General features: G+C 47.7%; 1 protein-coding gene across 1 annotated transcript in view; it reads right to left on the bottom strand.

Annotated features, from left to right (window-relative positions):
- Positions 1-1369: 1369 nt before the first annotated feature.
- The window catches only part of LOC106575088 (parathyroid hormone 2 receptor), a 54713-nt gene continuing 30539 nt past the window's right edge, over positions 1370-25543 (bottom strand). The window contains exons 10-13 of the mRNA XM_014151269.2: positions 13186-13280; positions 10780-10918; positions 3244-3285; positions 1370-2599 (exon numbers count right to left, since the gene is read on the bottom strand). Of these exons, the coding sequence (XP_014006744.2) occupies positions 2222-2599; positions 3244-3285; positions 10780-10918; positions 13186-13280 (654 nt within the window). The 3' untranslated portion in view covers positions 1370-2221. The remainder of the gene's footprint in view (positions 2600-3243; positions 3286-10779; positions 10919-13185; positions 13281-25543) is intronic.

Raw genomic sequence — 25543 nt, 5'->3', positions numbered from 1 at the left:
CCAGAGCCATTTCCTTCCTCTCAGTCAATTGAGTTAAGAAGGATGCCTGTATCTTTGCAGTGACTGAGTGAATTGATACACCATCCAAAGTGTAATTAATAACTTCACCATGCTCAAAGGGATATTTAGTGTCTGCTTTTTTCTTCTACCCATCTACCAATCGGTGCCCTTCTTTGCAAGGCATTGGAAAACCTACCTGGTCCTTGTTATTGAATCTGTGCTTGAAATTCACTGCTCAACTGAGGGACCGTACAGATAATTGTATTTGTGTGGTACAGAAATGGGATAGTGTCGTGGACCGAATCAGAATTAGTTGGGTAACATAGATAATTAAGATGTTTTATTAGTATAATATGCTTATTTGAGGTACTTGTCATTAGAAAGTGTCCATTGGACTCTGGTGTCTTTTCAGTTGCATGTCTACCTTAGCTGGGGCTCAGACACTTGGGGCCCAGAGAGGGGAGAGGTCAGACTTGTCGTCATGGGAATGTGTCTTTACTTATTCTTAAACCATGTGAAGGGATGGCGTGATTAATGGGGAACGAATGACTTGTCTCCACAATGTCTGTGAGAAAGTCACTCCCTCCTTTTCTTTATTGTGGGGAGGATTATGGCAGTAAATGGACCCTTGTATGTCCTCTCTTAGATCTCACACTTATCCTGTGATAATATATGGCCTAGAGGCTCACTCCCCCCAGTGAGCCTGTCCAGGAGTGGGGTCAAGAGGGGGTTTGCTTGAGATGGGAGTATCTAGAGTTGACAATTGATATATGCCATTGGATGAAATAGTTCTGTTCAATACCGTACCAGGGAGGGACGGTTCTAAGGAGACCAGATACTGGGCTATACCATTAATCCTGTTGACATAGCAGTTACTGTCTGATGTGTTTTATAGATATCTGTCATACAAAACGCAACCTTTGTGAACTGTTACTAAGTATCTGTGGTTTGTCAATGTACGTTGAAGGGGCTGTATCGTTGCTATAAAAGATCCCTGTAGCCATTCTGCAATCACCTCATTAAATGATTAATTCGAGAGAATGCATTATTGGGGGTCAAGAACTTTTGCAAAAGTATCTTAAGTATTAAAGATGTAGTTAACTCGGACTGGTGTGTTTGTAACTCCTCATTTGGTAATGCAGAAATTAGCCACCACAATAGTCATGGAACTTATTTTACCCTTGAACTTATTTAGGCTTGCCATAACAAAGGGGTTGAATACTTATTGACTCAAGACATTTCAGCTTTTTCATTTTTATTAATTTATAAAAATGTCTAAAAACATAATTCCACTGACATTATGGGGTATTGTGTGTAGATCAGTGACACAATCTAAATTGAATCAATTTTAAATTCAGGTTTTAATACAACAAAATGTGGAAAAGGTCAAGAGATGTGAATATTTTCTGAAGGCACTGTAATTGTCTTCAGCATTACAAATGAAATAGACACAAACTAGTCTGTAGCTGCAACACTTCCAGTCCATGTTTAGCCACAGACCTGACTGATTGTCTAGCCACCACTCGAAGTGACAAATAACAGTCCATGAAAATAATAACCAATGACCATATAGAAAAAAACTGCAACTCTTAAGCGCTATCTGGCGTAAGACAAGGATATGGTGATATACAGTATCCTGTCACGTCCTGACCATAGAGAGCTCGTATTTTTCTATGGTAGAGTAGGTCAGGGCGTGACTGGGGGGTTTTGTCTAGTTTCATTTTTTCTATGTTGGGGTTTTCGTATGATTCCCAATTAGAGACAGCTGGTCATCGTTGTCTCTAATTGGGGATCATATTTAAGTAGTTGTTTTTCCCACTTGTGTTTGTGGGAGATTATTTTGAGTTAGTGCATGTTGCACCTCTGTCGTCACGGTTTGTTGTTTTGTTTATTGTATGTCTTGCATAGTTTCACATATTAATAAAGATGTGGAACGATACGCACGCTGCGCCTTGGTCTCCTTCCTACGACGAACGTGACATATCCGCAAAACATCAAAGATATTTGCCGGAGTCTGGTCTAGTGGTAAGGCTGCCGACTCCGAACCACGTATTCCCTTGACGATGCGAATTCGAGGCTTGAGTTCGGTCTCAGCCACTTTCTGTTTGTGGCCCTCATTCCTGTGTATCTCCCGCTCTACCTTCCCTCTGTCCTGTCATTCAAAAAATATAAAACACAATTGTTGTCAGCTGTACATTCCCATTTTCCCTCTACTCTCTCTCTACAGTGTCTCCTCCAAGTCCTCTCCTATACTGTTGGTATTCACCACAGGTAAGGACTCTCGGAGGGAGATGTCGTCCACCTGTTTGGCTCTCTCGTCTGGCTCCTCTAGGATGGATGGGGGCAGGCTATCCACTTCAGAGTTGCTGAACACGTAGCCGGGCAAGGTGGTGTGGGTGCTGACGCTGTGCCTGGCTTGGCTACTGCGGTACACGTGGCTGGAGAAGAGAGAGGAGGTGCCCGAGATCACGGCCAGCGGCTGGGGCTGACTGGTAGTGGTCTGGTTGAGGCCGTACCGGTAGTTGGCACATGCTGCCGGTCCCTTCCCGTCAAACGCCAGGTTCCAGCGGGTCCAGGTCTTCTTGATCTCTGCCTGGACCTGAAGAGAACAAGAGGATTTGAATACATATTTTTGCCAATGCCAAAGTTCCTATTGTGTTGTGGTGCCAACAAATTTCATATTCGCTTTCACCACTTTTTCAGAGGTTTTAAAAGCTATTAAAAATAAACAGCCCAACCCAGAAGCGTCCCTTAGCAACGAACATGGACGAGAGTAGGGGTGCTCTGGAACATTATGTTCTAAATGACCAAACTCTCTAAATATTGTATATAGGACTAATAAATGTAGAAATTATTGGGGGAAAAGTAGCACTTTATTTTACAGTAGCTACCTGGTATTGACCAGCAAGTTATGCGGTAGCAACGATGGGTATTTTCTGGTAGCCTACTTACTTACCCACAAACAGGGTTTGAAGTATTGTGTCACTGATGGGTACAATGCGTACGCACAGCATGAGTGTTCTATTGTTTTAATAAATTACATCACTAAGTTCCATTAGTTCTAATAACACCCCCCCCCCACTCTCGCATTATGGTTAGTTCCTAGAACACTTATAGATGGGCAACAAATGAGCATGAGACTTTGGTTTAATTAGAGTCCAGCATGATAGATTCTTGAACGCAGCAGCTCTAGAGTGGAGAAGACCTTAAACCTTCTGGCCGGGTCTGGTGAACACTACTCACCTCTCCATTGCAGTAGCAGTAGATAATGGACACAAAGAAACCCTGCGAAGAGATGAAAGCGAGGAAGGTTAGAGGCATGTGTTGAAAGCTCAAATTCCCGCTAACAGTATAAATGACGTGACCATGACCTTCGGAGAATAATATCGACAAGATGTGCTCAGGAAAGAGAGCTCTTAAAGAAAAACAAAGACAATGGATTGTATTTTTAGTTTTTTTCAAAAGCAGTGTTAATGTTAAGATAAAACCATGTCCCACGACATCAGTTGTGTTGTGTATATCCAGCTATACACTTCAATCCCAAATGAATGGAAAAGATGAGCACCATCTACTTTCCTGGTTTTATCTGGTGCTCATCTTTTCATTCATTTATTCATAGTTGGATTTGCACATGTCATGAGATGTGGTTTCATCTTGACATAAGACTACATTAGAGGTCAGAAAACATCTGAAAGAATTGAAATGTCCCTTTACGCTATAATGCTCAAATTCTCACATTTAAAATCGTATCAATATTGCTTTCTAGTGCTGAACGATTAACTGAAATTTCGGTTATTTTTTTAAACAAATAATTGACTAATTAGTTCAATTATTTGAATTTGATTTCATTCCGTTTTTTTCTGTGAGCTCAATGCGCATTTTCTCACTCTAGTTTCTCGAATAGAGATAAATTAGATCAAGCCCGAACTGTGCAATGTAGTAGGGAGTTGTAGTTTTCAACAGGCCAATATTCTACATAGTTTAGAGCAGACAAAGTGGTAATTAACTACAATGACCATAATCCATTGTGTGCCTACTTGTCCGGAGACCGAGAGAAGAATGCACAATCAAGAGGGATGGAGCAGTTGCTTCGCGAGGGATCTCTACCTGAAAATACATGATCTAAGTGATTGATAGTATTCAGCATTCATCATTTTTAATTTTTTTAAATAATTTGACCAATTTGACCTCAAAAAGCACTAATTGCTCAGCACTATTGCTTTCTACAGTTTTAAAGCTATTAGCAATGGGCAATACAGTGCATTCGGAAAGTGTTCAGACCTCCTGAATAAAATTGATTACATTGCTTTTTCCCCCTCATCAAGCTACACACAATACCCCATAATGACAAAGCAAAAACAGGTTTAGACATTTTAGCAAATGTTTAACATTAAAAAAAAAGATATCACATTTACATAAGTACTCAGACTCTTTACTCAGTACTTTGTTGAAGCACCTTTTGCAGTGATTACAGCCTCGAGTCTTCTTGGGTATGACGCTACAAGCTTGGAACACCTGTATTTGGGGAGTTTCTCCCATTCTTCTCTGCAAATCCTCAAGCTCAGTCAAGTTGGATGGAGAGCGTCGCTGCAGAGCTATGTTTGATCGGGATCAAATCCAGGCTCTGATCCCCTGCTGATTTTGTACGTTTGCCCACTGATAAAGAAAGGATCAGTCTATAATTTTAATGGTAGGTTTATTTGAACAGTGAGAGACAGAATAACAACAAAAATATCCAGAAAAACGCATGTCAAAAATGTTATAAATTGATTAGCATTTTAATGAGGGAAATAAGTATTTGACCCCCTCTCAATCAGAAAGATTTCTGGCTCCCAGGTGTCTTTTATACAGGTAACGAGCTGAGATTAGGAGCACACTCTTAAAGGGAGTGCTCCTAATCTCACCTTGTTACCTGTATAAAAGACCTGTCCACAGAAGCAATCAATCAATCAGATTCCAAACTCTCCACCATGGCCAAGATCAAAGAGCTCTCCAAGGATGTCAGGGACAAGATTGTAGACCTACACAAGGCTGGAATGGGCAACAAGACCATTGCCAAGCAGCTTGGTGAGAAGGTGACAACATTTGGTGTGATTATTCGCAAATGGAAGAAACACAAAATAACTGTCAATATCCCTCGGCCTGGGGCTCCATGCAAGATCTCACCTCGTGGGATTGCAATGATCATGAGAACGGTGAAGAATCAGCCCAGAACTACGGAAGGATCTTGTCAATGATCTCAAGGCAGCTGGGACCATAGTCACCAAGAAAACAATTGGTGACACACTACGCCGTGAAGGACTGAAATCCTGCAGCGCCCGCAAGGTCCCCCTGCTCAAGAAAGCACATATACATGCCCGTCTGAAGTTTGCCAATGAACATCTGAATGATTCAGAGGACAACTGGTGAAAGTGTTGTGGTCAGATGAGACCAAAATGGAGCTCTTTGGCATCAACTCAACTCGCCGTGTTTGGAGGAGGAGGAATGCTGCCTATGACCCCAAGAACCCCATCCCCACCGTCAAACATGGAGGTGGAAACATTATGCTTTGGGGATGTTTTTCTGCTAAGGGGACAGGACAACTTCACCGCATCAAGGGACAATGGACAGGGCCATGTACCGTCAAATCTTGGGTGAGAACCTCCTTCCCTCTGCCAGGGCATTGAAAATGGGTCGTGGATGGGTATTCCAGCATGACAATGACCCAAAACACACGGCCAAGGCAACAAAGTAGTGGCTCAAGAAGAAGCACATTAAGGTCCTGGAGTGGCCTAGCCAGTCTCCAGACCTTAATCCCATAGAAAATCTGTGGAGGGAGCTGAAGGTTCGAGTTGCCAAACGTCAGCCTCGAAACCTTAATGACTTGGAGAAGATCTACAGAGGAGTGGGACAAAATCCCTCCTGAGATGTGTGCAAACCTGGTGGCCAACTACAAGAAAAGTCTGACCTCTGTGACAACAAGGGTTTTGCCACCAAGTACCAAGTCATGTTTTGTAGAGGGGTCAAATACTTATTTCCCTCATTAAAATGCAAATCATTTTATAAAATTTTTGACATGCGTTTTTCTGGATTTTTTTGTTGTTATTCTGTCTCTCACTGTTCAAATAAACCTACCATTAAAATTATAGACTGATCATTTCTTTGTAAGTGGGCAAAAGTACAAAATCATCAGGGGATCAAATACTTTTTTCCCCCCGCTGTAGAGTTAAAGTGACTATGCATAGATAATAAACAGAGAGTAGCAGCAGCGTAAAAGAGTGGGGGTGCTAAAAATACTCCCTATAGGCTGTCTCATCGTTGTCGGTGATCAGGCCTACCACTGTTGTGTCGTCAGCAAACTTAATGATGGTGTTGGAGTTGTGTTTGGCAATGCAGTCATGGGTGAACAGGGAGTACAGGAGGGGACTAAGCACACATCCCTGAGGGGCCCCCGTGTTGAGGATCAGCGCAGCAGATGTGTTGTACCTACCCTTACCACCCGGGGGCGGCCCAACAGAAAGTCCAGGATTCAGTTGCAGAGGGAGGTGTTAACCTCTCTAGGCTAGGCGGGACGAATTCGTCCCACCTACGTAACAGCCACTGCTATCCTGTGGCGCGATTTTCAAAACCTTAAAAATCCTATTACTTCAATTTCTCAAACATATGACTATTTTACAGCCATTTAAAGACAAGACTCTCGTTAATCTAACCACACTGTCCGATTTCAAAAAGGCTTTACAACGAAAGCAAAACATTAGATTATGTCAGCAGAGTACCAAGCCAGAAATAATCAGACACCCATTTTTCAAGCCAGCATATAATGTCACCAAAACCCAGAAGACAGCTAAATGCAGCACTCACCTTTGATGATCTTCATCAGATGACAACCCTAGGACATTATGTTATACAATACATGCATGTTTTGTTCAATCAAGTTCATATTTATATCAAAAACCAGCTTTTACATTAGCATGTGACGTTCAGAACTAGCATACCCCCGCAAACTTCCGGGGAATTCGCTAACATTTTACTAAATTACTCACGATAAACGTTCACAAAAAGGATAACAATTATTTTAAGAATTATAGATACAGACCTCCTCTATGCACTCGATATGTCCGATTTTAAAATAGCTTTTTGGTGAAAGCACATTTTGCAATATTCTAAGTACATAGCCCAGGCATCACGGGCTCGCTTATTTAGACACCCGGCAAGTTTAGCACTCACCATAATCATATTTACTATTATTAAAGTTTCATTACCTTTTGTTGTCTTCGTCAGAATACACAGCCAGGACTGCTACTTCAATAACAAATGTTGGTTTGGTCCAAAATAATCCATCGTTATATCCGAATAGCGGCGTTTTGTTCGTGCGTTCCAGACACTATCCGAAATAGTAAAGAAGTGTCACGCGCTTGGCGCAATTCGTGACAATAAAATTCTAAGTATTCCATTACCGTACTTCGAAGCATGTCAACCGCTGTTTAAAATCAATTTTTACGACACTTTTCCGTAGAAAAGCGATAATATTCCGACAGGGAATCTCCTTTTCGGCAAACAGAGGAAAAAAATCCCAAAGGCGGGGCGGTCGGGGTCACGCGCATAAGCCAGTGTCTCTTGATCGGCCACTTGAGAAAGGCGATAATGTGTTTCAGCCTGGGGCTGGAATGACGACATTCTGTTTTTTCCCGGGCTCTGAGCGCCTATGGACGACGTGGGAAGTGTCACGTTAGAGCAGAGATCCTTAGTAAATGATAGAGATGGAAAAGAAGTTCAACAAATGGTCAGACAGGCCACTTCCTGTAAAGGAATCTCTCAGGTTTTGACCTGCCATTTGAGTTCTGTTATACTCACAGACACCATTCAAACAGTTTTAGAAAATGTAGGGTGTTTTCTATCCATATGTAATAAGTATATGCATATTCTAGTTACTGGGTAGGAGTGGTAACCAGATTAAATCGGGTATGTTTTTTATCCAGCCGTGTCAATGCTGCCCCCTAGCCCTAACAGGTTAAGTCCCAGGGTCCTTAGCTTAGTGATGAGCTTTGAGGGCACTATGGTGTTGAACGCTGAGCTGTAGTCAATGAATAGCATTCTCACGTAGGTGTTCCTTTTGTCCAGGTGGGAAAGGGCAGTGTGGAGTGCAATAGAGATTGCATCATCTGTGGATCTGTTTGGGCGGTATGCAATTTGGAGTGGGTCTAGGGTTCCTGGGATAATGGTGTTGATATGAGCCAGCCTTTCAAAGCAATTCAAGGCTACAGAGGTGAGCGCTACGGGTCGGTAGTCATTTAGGCAGGTTACCTTAGTGTTCTTGGGCACGGGGACTATGGTGGTCTGCGTGACAAATGTTGGTATTATAGCCTCAGGTCAGGGACAGGTTGAAAATGTCAGTGAAGACACTTGCCAGTTTGTCAGCGCATGCTCGGAGGCAACATCCTGGTAATCCTTCTGGCTCTGCTGCCTTGTGAATGTTGACCTGTTTAAAGATCTTACTCACATCGGCTACGGAGAGAGTGATCACACAGTCGTCCGGAACAGTTGATGCTCTCATGCATGTTTCAGTGTTACTTGCCTCGAACCGAGCATAGAAGTAATTTAGCTCGCGGCTGTGCTTCCCTTTGTAGTATGTAATAGTTTGCAAACCCTGCCACATCCGATGAGCATCGTAGCCGGTGTAGTACGATTGAATCTTGGTCCTGTATTGATGCTTTGCATGTTTGATGGTTCGTCGGAGGGAATAGCGGGATTTCTTATAAACTTCAGGGTCAGAGTCCCGCTCCTTGAAAGCTACAGCGCTACCCTTTAGCTCAGTGCGTATTTTGCATGTAATCCATGGCTTCTGGTACATGTGGTGTGGTGTACTCCTCAATGCCATCAGAAGAATCCCGGAACATATTCCATTCTGTGTTAGCAAAACAGTCCTGTAGCTTAGCATCTGCTTCATCTGACCACTTTTTTATTGACCGAGTCACTGGTGCTTCCGGCTTTAGTTTTAGCTTGTAAGCAGGAATCAGGAGGATAGAATTATGGTCAGATTTGCCAAATGGAGTGCGACGGAGAGCTTTGTACATGTCTCTGTGTATGGAGTAAAGGCAGTCTAGAGTTTGTTTTCCCTCTGGTTGCACATTTAACATGCTGGTAGAAATGAGGTAAAACAGATTTAAGTTTCCCTGCATTAAAGTCCCCGGCCACTAGGAAAGCTGCTTCTGGATGAGCGTTTTCCTGTTTTCTTATGGCCGTATACAGCTCATTGAGTGCGGTCTTAGTGCCAGCATTGGTTTGTAGTGGTAAATAGACAGCTATGAAGAATATAGACAAAAACTCTCTTGGTAAATAGTGTGGTCTACAGCTTATCATGAGATACTCTACCTCAGGCGAGCAAAACCTCGAGACTTCCTTAGATTTCGCTCGCCAGCTGTTGTTGACAACTATACATAGACCGTCACCCCTTGTCTTACCAGAGCCACCTGTTCTATATCCTGCCGAAAAAGCGTAAAACCTACCAGCTATATGTTATTCATGTCGTCGTTCAGCCACGACTCTGTGAAACATAAGATAATACAGTTAATGTCCCGTTGGTAGGATATACGTGCTCGTAGCTCATCTATTTTATTATCAATGATTGTACATTGGCTAATAGGACCGATGGTAAAGGCAGATTACCCACTCGCCGTCAGATCCTTACAAGGCACCCAGACCTATGTCCCCAATATCTCCGTCTCTTTCTCCTGCGAATGACGGGGATGAGGACCTTGTCGGGTGTCTGGAGTAAATCCTTCGCGTCTGACTCGTTATTGAAAAAATATTCTTCCAGTACGGGGTAAGTAATCGCTGTCCTGACTTCTAGAAGCTCTTTTCGGTCATAAGAGATGGTGGCAGAAATATTATGTATAAAATAAGTTGCAAATAATGCGAAAAAACACACACAATAGCACAATTGGTTAGGGGACAGTACAATGGCAGCCATCTCCTCCGGCGCCATTAATGTGAAAGGCATGATGATGCCACCACCATGCTTCACTGTAGAGATGGTGACAGGTTTCCTCCAGATGTGACGCTTGGCATTCAGGCCAAAGAGTTCAATCTTGGTTTCATCAGACCAGAGAATCTCGTTTCTCATGTCCTTTAGGTGCCTTTTGGAAAACTCCAAGCGGGTTGTCATGTGCCTTTTACTGAGGAGTGGTTTCCATCTTGCCACTCTACCATAAAAGCCTGATTGGTGGAGTGCTGCAGAGATGACTGTCCTTCTGGAAGGTTCTCCCATCTCCACAGAGAATCTCTGGAGTTCTGTCAGAATGACCATTGGGTTCTTGGTCACCTCCCTGACCAAGGCCTTTCTTCCCGTGATTGCTCAGTTTGGCCAGGGGCCCAGCTCTAGGAAGAGTCTTTGTGGTTTCAAACTTCATCCATTTAAGAATGATGGAAGCCACTGTGTTCTTGGGGATGCTGCAGACATTTTTTGGTACCCTTCCCCAGATCTGTGCCTTGACACAATCCTGTCTTGTAGCTCTACGGACAATTCCTTCGACCTCATGGCTTGGTTTTTGCTCTGACATGCACTGTCAACTGCGGGAGCCAATATAGACAGATGTGCCTTTCCAAATCATGTCCAATCAATTGAACTTACCACATGTGGACTCCAATCAAGTTTTAGAAACACCTTAAGGTTGATCAATGGAAACAAGATGCACCTGAGCTCAATTTCTAGTCTCATAGCAAAGGGTCTGAATACTTATGTAAATGTGTATTTTACATGCAATACAAAGCAGGATCCCCAATTGGGGTGAATGCGAGCACCTGGAAAGAGTTGAAAAAGAGCTCACAGTACATTCGGACCTCCCATCCGACCCCTTTGAACGAGTGTGGCATGCCCACAAACACTATGTAGTGGACCCCGAACACCAGCACCAGCACTAGAGTGGACTTAGCCAGTTTCCTGTGAAAGGGAGAGTAGAACACTCTATTGAGGGAATCCTTTGTGCAGCATCAGACAAAAATCTAATACAATACAAAACATTAGGCCAGGGGTGGCAAAAACAATCTCTGGAGGGCTGTGTCTGCTGATTTTTGTTATTTCCATTTGAATTGTGTCCATTTAAGATCAATACAACTGGCTGAGGGGAGTTCTTAATCAATGACCAATGAATGATTGATCAATCAAGTACAAGGGATTGAGTTTGACACCCCTGCATTAGGCTGTATGAGAAAGCGTACTGTCCATGATATGTGTCTGGAAAAGTGCATGTATTTACGTGTCCGGAAAAGTGCGTGCGTTACGTGTCCGGAAAAGTGCATGCGTTACGTGTCCGGAAAAGTGCATGCGTTACGTGTCTGGAAAAGTGCATGCGTTACGTGTCCGGAAAAGTGCATGCGTTACGTGTCCGGAAAAGTGCATGCGTTACGTGTCCGGAAAAGTGCATGCGTTACGTGTCCGGAAAAGTGCATGCGTTACGTGTCCGGAAAAGTGCATGCGTTACGTGTCCGGAAAAGTGCATGCGTTTCGTGTCCGGAAAAGTGCATGCGTTACGTGTCCGGAAAAGTGCATGCGTTACGTGTCCGGAAAAGTGCATGCGTTTCGTGTCTGGAAAAGTGCATGCGATGTGTGTCTGGAAAAGTGCATGTGGTGGTGATGGGGTTTGAGAGGGACAGGATGGAAAAGACATGGGTCAAGCTAAACCACATGCAGCTGGCATCGAGCTAAAATAATTGAACTTCTTGGCAGCCATCTTTATCTGACAGTCCCTTGCAGTGCTTGACTTGGACTGAGATATATGCTGGTACTCATTTTGGGTGCCGGTATTGTTTACATTTAGGTGCAGGAGTTCCGCATTAAGTTTGAGGTAATATTCTATAAGAGGAAGAGGAGCTCAAGCAGTAGAACATTTGAGGTGCCGGTACTCCGCTCCGGTGAGCTCTGGCCCGAGTCAAGCACTACTCCCTTGAGCACTTTCCAAAAACAATCCCCTCAATAGATTTGTGATACAATTGTCAATAGCCAAGGATGATTACACATTGCAATCTGCACGTTAACATCAATATCGAGCCAACCTTTGCATCTAAATTGTTCAAAGACACTCAGCAGTTTTTTTAAATGGAATAAATCACAGCTAGAGAAAGAGTTAGATGAAGTAGAGAGAGGGAGAGAGCAAGAGGAAAACAGTCTACATCCCAAATGGCACCCTATTCCATATATTGTGCACTACTTTTGACCATAGGATTATCACTGATAATCCTATCTACACCTGTGGGAATGGAACGGCTCAAGAGGCAACCTGGATCTGATGTCGTGTCTGTTTACTAATGACTGACAGGAGGGTTATCCCCTCAGCCTTCAGCCTTGGCACAGACCTGCCAACCAACACATTACCCCAGACAGGAGTGGGAATTAAACAAAGACTCAGGCAGCCCTATAGGGATGGCTTCACAGCATGTCAAAATGTGTCTTGCACTTAGATATGAGAAGAGCATGTGCAAACACTGCAGCTGGGACACTGAGCTGTCAACCTCTGCAGTGAACAGAGTAGTCAGGAAGTCCAGCAGCATCCCGCAGCATCATCAAGGACCCCACTCACCCCAGCCACGGAATGTTCTCTCCCGAAACAGTTCCTGGCCCAACGCTCTTAACCGCTAGGATACCCGCCGCCCACAACTGGGTTTAATAGACCAGCGGGGGCTGCTGAGGGGAGGACGTCTCATAATAATGGCTGGAACGGAGTTAATGGAATGGTATCAAACACATCAAACACCTGGTTCAGACTGAGTATTGGCGTAAAAAGCAGCTTTTTGCCTGACCGCAATGCATTATGGGAGTCATGTTCAACTCATCTTTTCCAATACACATATTAGAAAATAAAATATACATTCTCTCATGGCTACGATGCAATACATTTAATAAATCCCAACATTTCAACAGCTAAGCTGCCTTCATCAGGGTTTTGAACACAGATGAACCTGCTTTAAATTCATAACACAGCCGGTATCCTCAGCCTCAGTAAATGACGTGAAAGGTTTGTGAACACAAACACATGGATCATGAATATAAAAGAAAATGATTCAACTCAAAGGCACATTTAGAATAAGATATTTATATAAAAGGCAAATTTACTGAAAAGCGGTATATACAGTATCTAATGTTTTTTCCTGCAAAATCACATAAATGAGATTGACTAAAGCAACAAGGCACTAATGAGACATCAACCCTACCTGCATTGCTTCCAAGTGTCATATCTCCCAGCATTTGTCTCTCTGATTTTTGTGGCCAGCACTCTCACAATATTCACAAACAAAATAAAGTTGAGCTGAAAATCAAAACAAAGCAAGCATGATTCACTGCTCATTGTAGTAGTTCTACAGTTCTGTAGATGACATGGTCAGATTGTCTCATTGTAGTAGTGCTACCGTTCTGTAGATGACATGGTCAGATTGTCTCATTGTAGTAGTTCTACCGTTCTGTAGATGACATGGTCAGATTGTCTCATTGTAGTAGTTCTACCGTTCTGTAGATGACATGGTCAGATTGTCTCATTGTAGTAGTTCTACCGTTCTGTAGATGACATGGTCAGATTGTCTCATTGTAGTAGGGCTACAGTTCTGTAGATGACATGGTCAGATTGTCTCATTGTAGTAGTTCTACCGTTCTGTAGATGACATGGTCAGATTGTCTCATTGTAGTAGGGCTACAGTTCTGTAGGTGACATGGTCAGATTGTCTCATTGTAGTAGGGCTACAGTTCTGTAGGTGACATGGTCAGATTGTCTCATTGTAGTAGTGCTACCGTTCTGTAGATGACATGGTCAGATTGTCTCATTGTAGTAGTTCTACCGTTCTGTAGATGACATGGTCAGATTGTCTCATTGTAGTAGGGCTACAGTTCTGTAGATGACATGGTCAGATTGTCTCATTGTAGTAGTTCTACAGTTCTGTAGATGACATGGTCAGATTGTCTCATTGTAGTAGTTCTACCGTTCTGTAGATGACATGGTCAGATTGATGCAATGAGACAATGTTCTTATGGTCCAAATGTATTGTAATGGGCCAGAACTGACACATGCAGGCATCAAATAACATGAAATCAATATTAATCTATTACAATTTCACATATTGCATTGTCACTTAATAGGTTGGGAAATAGAGTTGCAAAATTCAGATTATTTTCCCAAAATTCCCAGGTTTTCTAGAAATCCTGGTTGGATGATTCCCGAATCAGGATGTAATAAGCGGGAAAACCAGAAACCTCCAACCAGGTTTTTGGGAGAACCAGGGAATATTGGGAAAATTACCAGAATTTTACAACCCTATTGGGGAATCAAATATATTCTCTTTTGCAGCATGAAATATGACAGAGACCGAGGGAACTGAAGGCTTAGCCTGCAGCTGCACTCTGATTCACTCTGGTCCACACAGTCTGACTGTCTGGATCTGCACTGGGTCCCTGAGGAGTAGATGTCCGCCAGTCAGTCTGTCCTCTGAAACTCCTACTTAACTAAACCCACTAATAATACTAGAAGGAGAGGCTCTATCAGCACATCCTTTTAAAGGTCTGACTGACTGCTTTGGCATTCTCACTCTCTGGAGTCTGGAGAGAAAAAATAACTATGCAGTGCCGGTGGTCTTGCTCCCGGCAGTGACACATATTCCTCTCCCCACCAGATACCAGGTTTCAATCCCCACTCCAACCCTCTGTCATTTTGGACTCAATAAAGAAACAAGATTCTGGGCATCGATACACAGCATTTCAAATGTACTCCCTCACCATTATCTCTAATCATGACATTTCTACCATGATATCATTGAACTTGTATCAAAGGTTTGGATGAGATTGCATTTTAATCAAAAGACAGGGCTGTAACCTGTAGTCCACTTTGATTTCATTAGAATAACCTAAGTCCTTGGTCCACCTCATGAGGCTGGTTAAGAGCAATAGTATTGAAACAGATGCAAATGTATTTATCTCTGCTGAGACTGAGTTAGTGGTGTCAGTCAGAGTGTTGGTGGCCAAGTAAGAGCACCTGGGAGTCACTAGGCCACTAGGGAGCAGGGACAGGCATACTGTACACCAGGGAGTCACTAGGCCACTAGGGAGCAGGGACAGGTATACTGTACACCAGGGAGTCACTAGGCCACTAGGGAGCAGGGACAGGTATACTGTACACCAGGGAGTCACTAGGCCACTAGGGAGCAGGGACAGGCATACTGTACACCAGGGAGTCACTAGGGAGCAGGGACAGGTATACTGTACACCAGGGAGTCACTAGGGAGCAGGGACAGGTATACTGTACACCAGGGAGTCACTAGGCCACTAGGGAGCAGGGACAGGTATGCTGTACACCAGAGAGTCACTAGGTCACTAGGGAGCAGGGACAGGTATACTGTACACCAGGGAGTCACTAGGCCACTAGGGAGCAGGGACAGGTATACTGTACACCAGGGAGTCACTAGGCCACTAGGGAGCAGGGACAGGTATACTGTACACCAGGGAGTCACTAGGCCACTAGGGAGCAGGGACAGGTATACTGTACACCAGGGAGTCACTAGGCCACTAGGGAGCAGGGACAGGTATACTGTACACCAGGGAGTCACTAGGCCACTAGGGAGCAGGGACAGGTATACTGTACACCTGGGAGTCACTAGGGAGCAGGGACAGGTATACTGTACACCAGGGAGTCACTAGACCACTAGGGAGCAGGGACAGGTATACTGTACACCAGGGAGTCACTAGGCCACTAGGGAGCAGGGACAGGTATACTGTACACCAGGGAGTCACTAGGGAGCAGGGACAGGTATACTGTACACCAGGGAGTCACTAGGCCACTAGGGAGCAGGGACAGGATTACTGTACACCAGGGAGTCACTAGGCCACTAGGGAGCAGGGACAGGTATACTGTACACCAGGGAGTCACTAGGCCACTAGGGAGCAGGGACAGGTATACTGTACACCAGGGAGTCACTAGGCCACTAGGGAGCAGGGACAGGTATACTGTACACCAGGGAGTCACTAGGCCACTAGGGGAGCAGGGACAGGTATACTGTACACCAGGGAGTCACTAGGCCACTAGGGAGCAGGGACAGGTATACTGTACACCAGGGAGTCACTAGGCCACTAGGGAGCAGGGACAGGTATACTGTACACCAGGGAGTCACTAGGCCACTAGGGAGCAGGGACAGGTATACTGTACACCAGGGAGTCACTAGGGCACTAGGGAGCAGGGACAGGTATACTGTACACCAGGGAGTCACTAGGCCACTAGGGAGCAGGGACAGGCATACTGTACACCAGGGAGTCACTAGGCCACTAGGGAGCAGGGACAGGTATACTGTACACCAGGGAGTCACTAGGGAGCAGGGACAGGTATACTGTACACCAGGGAGTCACTAGGCCACTAGGGAGCAGGGACAGGTATACTGTACACCAGGGAGTCACTAGGCCACTAGGGAGCAGGGACAGGTATACTGTACACCTGGGAGTCACTAGGGCACTAGGGAGCAGGGACAGGTATACTGTACACCAGGGAGTCACTAGGCCACTAGGGAGCAGGGACAGGTATACTGTACACCAGGGAGTCACTAGGGAGCAGGGACAGGTATACTGTACACCAGGGAGTCACTAGGCCACTAGGGAGCAGGGACAGGTATACTGTACACCAGGGAGTCACTAGGCCACTAGGGAGCAGGGACAGGTATACTGTACACCAGGGAGTCACTAGGCCACTAGGGAGCAGGGACAGGTATACTGTACACCAGGGAGTCACTACACCACTAGGGAGCAGGGACAGGTATACTGTACACCAGGGAGTCACTAGGCCACTAGGGAGCAGGGACAGGTATACTGTACACCAGGGAGTCACTAGGCCACTAGGGAGCAGGGACAGGTATACTGTACACCAGGGAGTCACTAGGCCACTAGGGAGCAGGGACAGGTATACTGTACACCAGGGAGTCACTAGGCCACTAGGGAGCAGGGACAGGTATACTGTACACCAGGGAGTCACTAGGTCACTAGGGAGCAGGGACAGGTATACTGTACACCAGGGAGTCACTAGGCCAGTAGGGAGCAGGGACAGGTATGCTGTACACCAGGGAGTCACTAGGCCACTAGGGAGCAGGGACAGGTATACTGTACACCTGGGAGTCACTAGGGAGCAGGGACAGGTATACTGTACACCAGGGAGTCACTAGACCACTAGGGAGCAGGGACAGGTATACTGTACACCAGGGAGTCACTAGGCCACTAGGGAGCAGGGACAGGTATACTGTACACCAGGGAGTCACTAGGGAGCAGGGACAGGTATACTGTACACCAGGGAGTCACTAGGCCACTAGGGGAGCAGGGACAGGATTACTGTACACCAGGGAGTCACTAGGCCACTAGGGAGCAGGGACAGGTATACTGTACACCAGGGAGTCACTAGGCCACTAGGGAGCAGGGACAGGTATGCTGTACACCAGGGAGTCACTAGGCCACTAGGGAGCAGGGACAGGTATACTGTACACCAGGGAGTCACTAGGCCACTAGGGAGCAGGGACAGGTATACTGTACACCAGGGAGTCACTAGGCCACTAGGGAGCAGGGACAGGTATACTGTACACCAGGGAGTCACTAGGCCACTAGGGAGCAGGGACAGGTATACTGTACACCAGGGAGTCACTAGGCCACTAGGGAGCAGGGACAGGTATACTGTACACCAGGGAGTCACTAGGCCACTAGGGAGCAGGGACAGGTATACTGTACACCAGGGAGTCACTAGGCCACTAGGGGAGTAGGGACAGGATTACTGTACACCAGGGAGTCACTAGGCCACTAGGGAGCAGGGACAGGTATACTGTACACCAGGGAGTCACTAGGCCACTAGGGAGCAGGGACAGGTATACTGTACACCAGGGAGTCACTAGGCCACTAGGGAGCAGGGACAGGTATACTGTACACCAGGGAGTCACTAGGCCACTAGGGAGCAGGGACAGGTATACTGTACACCAGGGAGTCACTAGGCCACTAGGGAGTAGGGACAGGATTACTGTACACCAGGGAGTCACTAGGCCACTAGGGAGCAGGGACAGGTATACTGTACACCAGGGAGTCACTAGGCCACTAGGGAGCAGGGACAGGTATACTGTACACCAGGGAGTCACTAGACCACTAGGGAGCAGGGACAGGTATACTGTACACCAGGGAGTCACTAGGCCACTAGGGAGCAGGGACAGGTATACTGTACACCTGGGAGTCACTAGGCCACTAGGGACTAGGGACAGGTATGCTGTACACCTGGTAGTCACTAGGCCACTAGGGAGCAGGGACAGGTATGCTGTACACCAGGGAGTCACTAGGCCACTAGGGAGCAGGGACAGGTATGCTGTACACCAGGGAGTCACTAGGCCACTAGGGAGCAGGGACAGGTATGCTGTACACCTGGGAGTCACTAGGCCACTAGGGAGCAGGGACAGGTATACTGTACACCAGGGAGTCACTAGGCCACTAGGGAGCAGGGACAGGTATGCTGTACACCAGGGAGTCACTAGGCCACTAGGGAGCAGGGACAGGTATGCTGTACACCTGGGAGTCACTAGGCCACTAGGGAGCAGGGACAGGTATACTGTACACCAGGGAGTCACTAGGCCATTAGGGAGCAGAGACAGGTATGCTGTACACCAGGGAGTCACTAGGCCAATAAGTCCATGGAGAATAAGAGCACCTCCTCCCAGCTGCCCACTGCACTGAGGATAGGAAACTCCACCGATCACCACCGATAAATCCACTATAATTGAGAATTTCAATAAGCATTTTTCTACAGCTGGCCATGCTAACCCTACCCCGGTCAACAGCACTGCACCCCCCACAGCAACTCGCCCAAGCCTTCCCCATTTCTCCTTCTCCCAAATCCAGTCAGCTGATGTTCTGAAAGAGCTGCAGAATCTGGACCCTTACAAATCAGCCGGGCTAGACAATCTGGACCCTTTCTTTCTAAAATGATCTACCAAAATTGTTGCAACCCCTATTACTAGCCTGTTTAACCTCTCTTTCGTGTCGTCTGAGATTCCCAAAGATTGGAAAGCAGCTGCGGTCATCCCCCTCTTCAAAGGGGGGGACACTTGACCCAAACTGCTACAGACCTATATCTATCCTACCCTGCCTTTCTACGGTCTTCGAAAGCCAAGTTAACAAACAGATTACCGACCATTTCGAATCCCACCGTACCTTCTCCGCTGTGCAATCTGGTTTCAGAGCTGGTCTTGGGTGCACCTCAGCCACGCTCAAGGTCCTAAACGATATCTTAACCGCCATCGATAAGAAACAATACTGTGCAGCCATACTCATTGACCTGGCCAAGGCTTTCGACTCTGTCAATCACCACATCCTCATCAGCACACTCAACAGCCTCGGTTTCTCAAATGATTGCCTCGCCTGGTTCACCAACTACTTTTCTGATAGAGTTCAGTGTGTTAAATCGGAGGGCCTGTTGTCTGGGCCTCTGGCAGTCTCTATGGGGGTGCCACAGGGTTCAATTCTTGGGACAACTCTTTTCTCTGTATACATCAATGATGTCGCTCTTGCTGCTGGTGAGTCTCTGATCCACCTCTATGCAGACGACACCATTCTGTATACTTCTGGCCCTTCTTTGGACACTGTGTTAACAACCCTCCAGACGAGCTTCAATGCCATACAACTCTCCTTCCGTAGCCTCCAACTGCTCTTAAATACAAGTAAAACTAAATGCATGCTCTTCAACCAATCGCTGCCTACACCTGCCCGCCCGCCCAGCATCACTACTCTGGACGGTTCTGACTTAGAATATGTGGACAACTACAAATACCTAGGTGTCTGGTTAGACTGTAAACTCTCCTTCCAGACTCACATCAAACATCTCCAATCCAAAGAAATCTAGAATTGGCTTCCTATTTCGCAACAAAGCATCCTTCACTCATGCTGCCAAACATACCCTCGTAAAACTGACCATCCTACCGATCCTTGACTTCGGAGATGTCATCTACAAAATAGCCTCCAACACTCTACTCAACAAATTGGGTGCAGTCTATCACAGTGCCATCCGTTTTGTCACCAAAGCCCCATATACTACCCACCACTGCGACCTGTACGCTCTCGTTGGCTGGCCCTCGCTTCATACTCGTCGCCAAACCCACTGGTTCCAGGTCATCTACATCTGCTAGGTAAAGTCCCGCCTTATCTCAGCTCGCTGGTCACCATAGCAGCACCCACCCGGAGCACGCGCTCCAGCAGGTATATCTCTCTGGTCACCCCCAAAGCCAATTCCTCCTTTGGCCGCCTCTCCTTCCAGTTCTCTGCTGCCAATGACTGGAACGAACTACAAAAATCTCTGAAACTGGAAACACTTATCTCCCTCACCAGCTTTAAGCACCAGCTGTCAGAGCAGCTCACAGATCACTGCACCTGTACATAGCCCATCTATAAATAGCCCAAACAATTACCTCATCCCCTACTGTATTTATTTATTTTGCTCCCTTGCACCCCAGTATTTCTACTTTCTACTTTGCACATTTTTAATGGCTATATTGTATTTACTTCGCCACCGTGGCGTTTTTATTGCCTTTACCTCCCTTATCTCACCTCATTTGCTCACATTGTATATAGACTTATTTTTCTACTGTATTATTGACTGTATGTTTGTTTTACTCCATGTGTAACTCTGTGTTGTTGTATGTTGTCGAACTGCTTTGCTTTATCTTGGCCAGGTCGCAGTTGTAAATGAGAACTTGTTTTCAACTTGCCTGGCTGGTTAAACAAAGGTCAAATAAAAAATAAAATAAAAAAATAGGCCACTAGGGAGCAGGGACAGGTATACCGTGCACCAGGGAGTCACTAAGCCACTAGGGAGCTGGGACAGGTATGCTGTACACCAGGGAGTCACTAGGCCACTAGGGAGCAGGGACAGGTATACTGTACACCAGGGAGTCACTAGGGAGCAGGGACAGGTATACAGCAGGGAGTCACTAGGCCACTAGGGAGCAGGGACAGGTATGCTGTACACCAGGGAGTTACTAGGCCACTAGGGAGCAGGGACAGGTATACTGTACACCAGGGAGTCACTAGGCCACTAGGGAGCAGGGACAGGTATACTGTACACCAGGGAGTCACTAGGGAGCAGGGACAGGTATACTGTACACCAGGGAGTCACTAGGCCACTAGGGAGCAGGGACAGGTATGCTGTACACCAGGGAGTCACTAGGCCACTAGGGAGCAGGGACAGGTATACTGTACACCAGGGAGTCACTAGGCCACTAGGGAGCAGGGACAGGTATACTGTACACCAGGGAGTCACTAGGCCACTAAGGAGCAGGGACAGGTATACTGTACACCAGGGAGTCACTAGGCCACTAGGGAGCAGGGACAGGTATGCTGTACACCAGGGAGTCACTAGGCCACTAGGGAGCAGGGACAGGTATGCTGTACACCAGGGAGTCACTAGGCCACTAGGGAGCAGGGACAGGTATACTGTACACCTGGGAGTCACTAGGCCACTAGGGAGCAGGGACAGGTATACTGTACACCAGGGAGTCACTAGGCCACTAGGGAGCAGGGACAGGTATACTGTACACCAGGGAGTCACTAGGCCACTAGGGAGCAGGGACAGGTATACTGTACACCAGGGAGTCACTAGGCCACTAGGGAGCAGGGACAGGTATACTGTACACCAGGGAGTCACTAGGGAGCAGGGACAGGTATACTGTACACCAGGGAGTCACTAGGCCACTAGGGAGCAGGGACAGGTATACTGTACACCAGGGAGTCACTAGGCCACTAGGGAGTAGGGACAGGTATAGTGTACACCAGGGAGTCACTAGGCCACTAGGGAGCAGGGGCAGGTATAGTGTACACCAGGGAGTCACTAGGGCACTAGGGAGCAGGGACAGGTATACACCAGGGAGTCACTAGGGCACTAGGGAGCAGGGACAGGTATACTGTACACCAGGGAGTCACTAGGCCACTAGGGAGCAGGGACAGGTATACTGTACACCAGGGAGTCACTAGGGAGCAGGGACAGGTATACTGTACACCAGGGAGTCACTAGGGAGCAGGGACAGGTATACTGTACACCTGGGAGTCACTAGGCCACTAGGGAGCAGGGACAGGTATGCTGTACACCAGGGAGTCACTAGGCCACTAGGGAGCAGGGACAGGTATACTGTACACCAGGGAGTCACTAGGCCACTAGGGAGCAGGGACAGGTATACTGTACACCTGGGAGTCACTAGGCCACTAGGGAGCAGGGACAGGTATACTGTACACCAGGGAGTCACTAGGCCACTAGGGAGCAGGGACAGGTATACTGTACACCAGGGAGTCACTAGGCCACTAGGTAGCAGGGACAGGTATACTGTACACCAGGGAGTCACTAGGGAGCAGGGACAGGTATACTGTACACCAGGGAGTCACTAGGCCACTAGGGAGCAGGGACAGGTATGCTGTACACCAGGGAGTCACTAGGCCACTAGGGAGCAGGGACAGGTATACTGTACACCTGGGAGTCACTAGGCCACTAGGGAGCAGGGACAGGTATACTGTACACCAGGGAGTCACTAGGCCACTAGGGAGCAGGGACAGGTATACTGTACACCAGGGAGTCACTAGGCCACTAGGGAGCAGGGACAGGTATGCTGTACACCAGGGAGTCACTAGGCCACTAGGGAGCAGGGACAGGTATGCTGTACACCAGGGAGTCACTAGGCCACTAGGGAGCAGGGACAGGTATACTGTACACCAGGGAGTCACTAGGCCACTAGGGAGCAGGGACAGGTATACTGTACACCAGGGAGTCACTAGGCCACTAGGGAGCAGGGACAGGTATACTGTACACCAGGGAGTCACTAGGCCACTAGGGAGCAGGGACAGGTATACTGTACACCAGGGAGTCACTAGACCACTAGGGAGCAGGGACAGGTATACTGTACACCAGGGAGTCACTAGACCACTAGGGAGCAGGGACAGGTATACTGTACACCAGGGAGTCACTAGGCCACTAGGGAGCAGGGACAGGTATACTGTACACCTGGGAGTCACTAGGCCACTAGGGAGCAGGGACAGGTATACTGTACACCAGGGAGTCACTAGGCCACTAGGGAGCAGGGACAGGTATACTGTACACCAGGGAGTCACTAGGCCACTAGGGAGCAGGGACAGGTATACTGTACACCAGGGAGTCACTAGGCCACTAGGGAGCAGGGACAGGTATACTGTACACCAGGGAGTCACTAGGCCACTAGGGAGCAGGGACAGGTATACTGTACACCAGGGAGTCACTAGGCCACTAGGGAGCAGGGACAGGTATACTGTACACCAGGGAGTCACTAGGCCACTAGGGAGCAGGGACAGGCATACTGTACACCAGGGAGTCACTAGGCCACTAGGGAGCAGGGACAGGTATGCTGTACACCAGGGAGTCACTAGGCCACTAGGGAGCAGGGACAGGTATACTGTACACCAGGGAGTCACTAGGCCACTAGGGAGCAGGGACAGGTATACTGTACACCAGGGAGTCACTAGGCCACTAGGGAGCAGGGACAGGTATACTGTACACCAGGGAGTCACTAGGCCACTAGGGAGCAGGGACAGGTATACTGTACACCAGGGAGTCACTAGGCCACTAGGGAGCAGGGACAGGTATACTGTACACCAGGGAGTCACTAGGCCACTAGGGAGCAGGGACAGGTATACTGTACACCAGGGAGTCACTAGGGAGCAGGGACAGGTATACTGTACACCAGGGAGTCACTAGGCAGGAGCAGGGACAGGTATACTGTACACCAGGGAGTCACTAGGCCACTAGGGAGCAGGGACAGGTATACTGTACACCAGGGAGTCACTAGGCCACTAGAGCAGGGACAGGTATACTGTACACCAGGGAGTCACTAGGATGGGAGCAGGGACAGGTATACTGTACACCAGGGAGTCACTAGGCCACTAGGGAGCAGGGACAGGTATACTGTACACCAGGGAGTCACTAGGCCACTAGGGAGCAGGGACAGGTATACTGTACACCAGGGAGTCACTAGGCCAGGAGCAGGGACAGGTATACTGTACACCAGGGAGTCACTAGGGAGCAGGGACAGGTATACTGTACACCAGGGAGTCACTAGGCCACTAGGGAGCAGGGACAGGTATGCTGTACACCAGGGAGTCACTAGGCCACTAGGGAGCAGGGACAGGTATACTGTACACCTGGGAGTCACTAGGCCACTAGGGAGCAGGGACAGGTATACTGTACACCAGGGAGTCACTAGGCCACTAGGGAGCAGGGACAGGTATACTGTACACCAGGGAGTCACTAGGCCACTAGGGAGCAGGGACAGGTATGCTGTACACCAGGGAGTCACTAGGCCACTAGGGAGCAGGGACAGGTATGCTGTACACCAGGGAGTCACTAGGCCACTAGGGAGCAGGGACAGGTATACTGTACACCAGGGAGTCACTAGGCCACTAGGGAGCAGGGACAGGTATACTGTACACCAGGGAGTCACTAGGCCACTAGGGAGCAGGGACAGGTATACTGTACACCAGGGAGTCACTAGGCCACTAGGGAGCAGGGACAGGTATACTGTACACCAGGGAGTCACTAGGCCACTAGGGAGCAGGGACAGGTATACTGTACACCAGGGAGTCACTAGGCCACTAGGGAGCAGGGACAGGTATACTGTACACCTGGGAGTCACTAGGCCACTAGGGAGCAGGGACAGGTATACTGTACACCAGGGAGTCACTAGGCCACTAGGGAGCAGGGACAGGTATACACCAGGGAGTCACTAGGCCACTAGGGAGCAGGGACAGGTATACTGTACACCAGGGAGTCACTAGGCCACTAGGGAGCAGGGACAGGTATACTGTACACCAGGGAGTCACTAGGCCACTAGGGAGCAGGGACAGGTATACTGTACACCAGGGAGTCACTAGGCCACTAGGGAGCAGGGACAGGTATACTGTACACCAGGGAGTCACTAGGCCACTAGGGAGCAGGGACAGGTATACTGTACACCAGGGAGTCACTAGGCCACTAGGGAGCAGGGACAGGTATACTGTACACCAGGGAGTCACTAGGCCACTAGGGAGCAGGGACAGGTATACTGTACACCAGGGAGTCACTAGGCCACTAGGGAGCAGGGACAGGTATACTGTACACCAGGGAGTCACTAGGCCACTAGGGAGCAGGGACAGGTATACTGTACACCAGGGAGTCACTAGGAGAGCAGGGACAGGTATACTGTACACCTGGGAGTCACTAGGCCACTAGGGAGCAGGGACAGGTATACTGTACACCTGGGAGTCACTAGGCCACTAGGGAGCAGGGACAGGTATACTGTACACCAGGGAGTCACTAGGCCACTAGGGAGCAGGGACAGGTATACTGTACACCTGGGAGTCACTAGGGAGCAGGGACAGGTATACTGTACACCTGGGAGTCACTAGGCCACTATGGAGCAGGGACAGGTATACTGTACACCTGGGAGTCACTAGGCCACTAGGGAGCAGGGACAGGTATACTGTACACCAGGGAGTCACTAGGCCACTAGGGAGCAGGGACAGGTATACTGTACACCA

This window comes from Salmo salar, chromosome ssa17 (assembly GCF_905237065.1).
Source record: "Salmo salar chromosome ssa17, Ssal_v3.1, whole genome shotgun sequence".
In the NCBI taxonomy this organism is placed as follows: domain Eukaryota; kingdom Metazoa; phylum Chordata; class Actinopteri; order Salmoniformes; family Salmonidae; genus Salmo; species Salmo salar.
The sequence above is the reverse complement of the archived record's forward strand: the minus strand, read 5'-3'. Positions and strand labels throughout refer to the sequence as shown.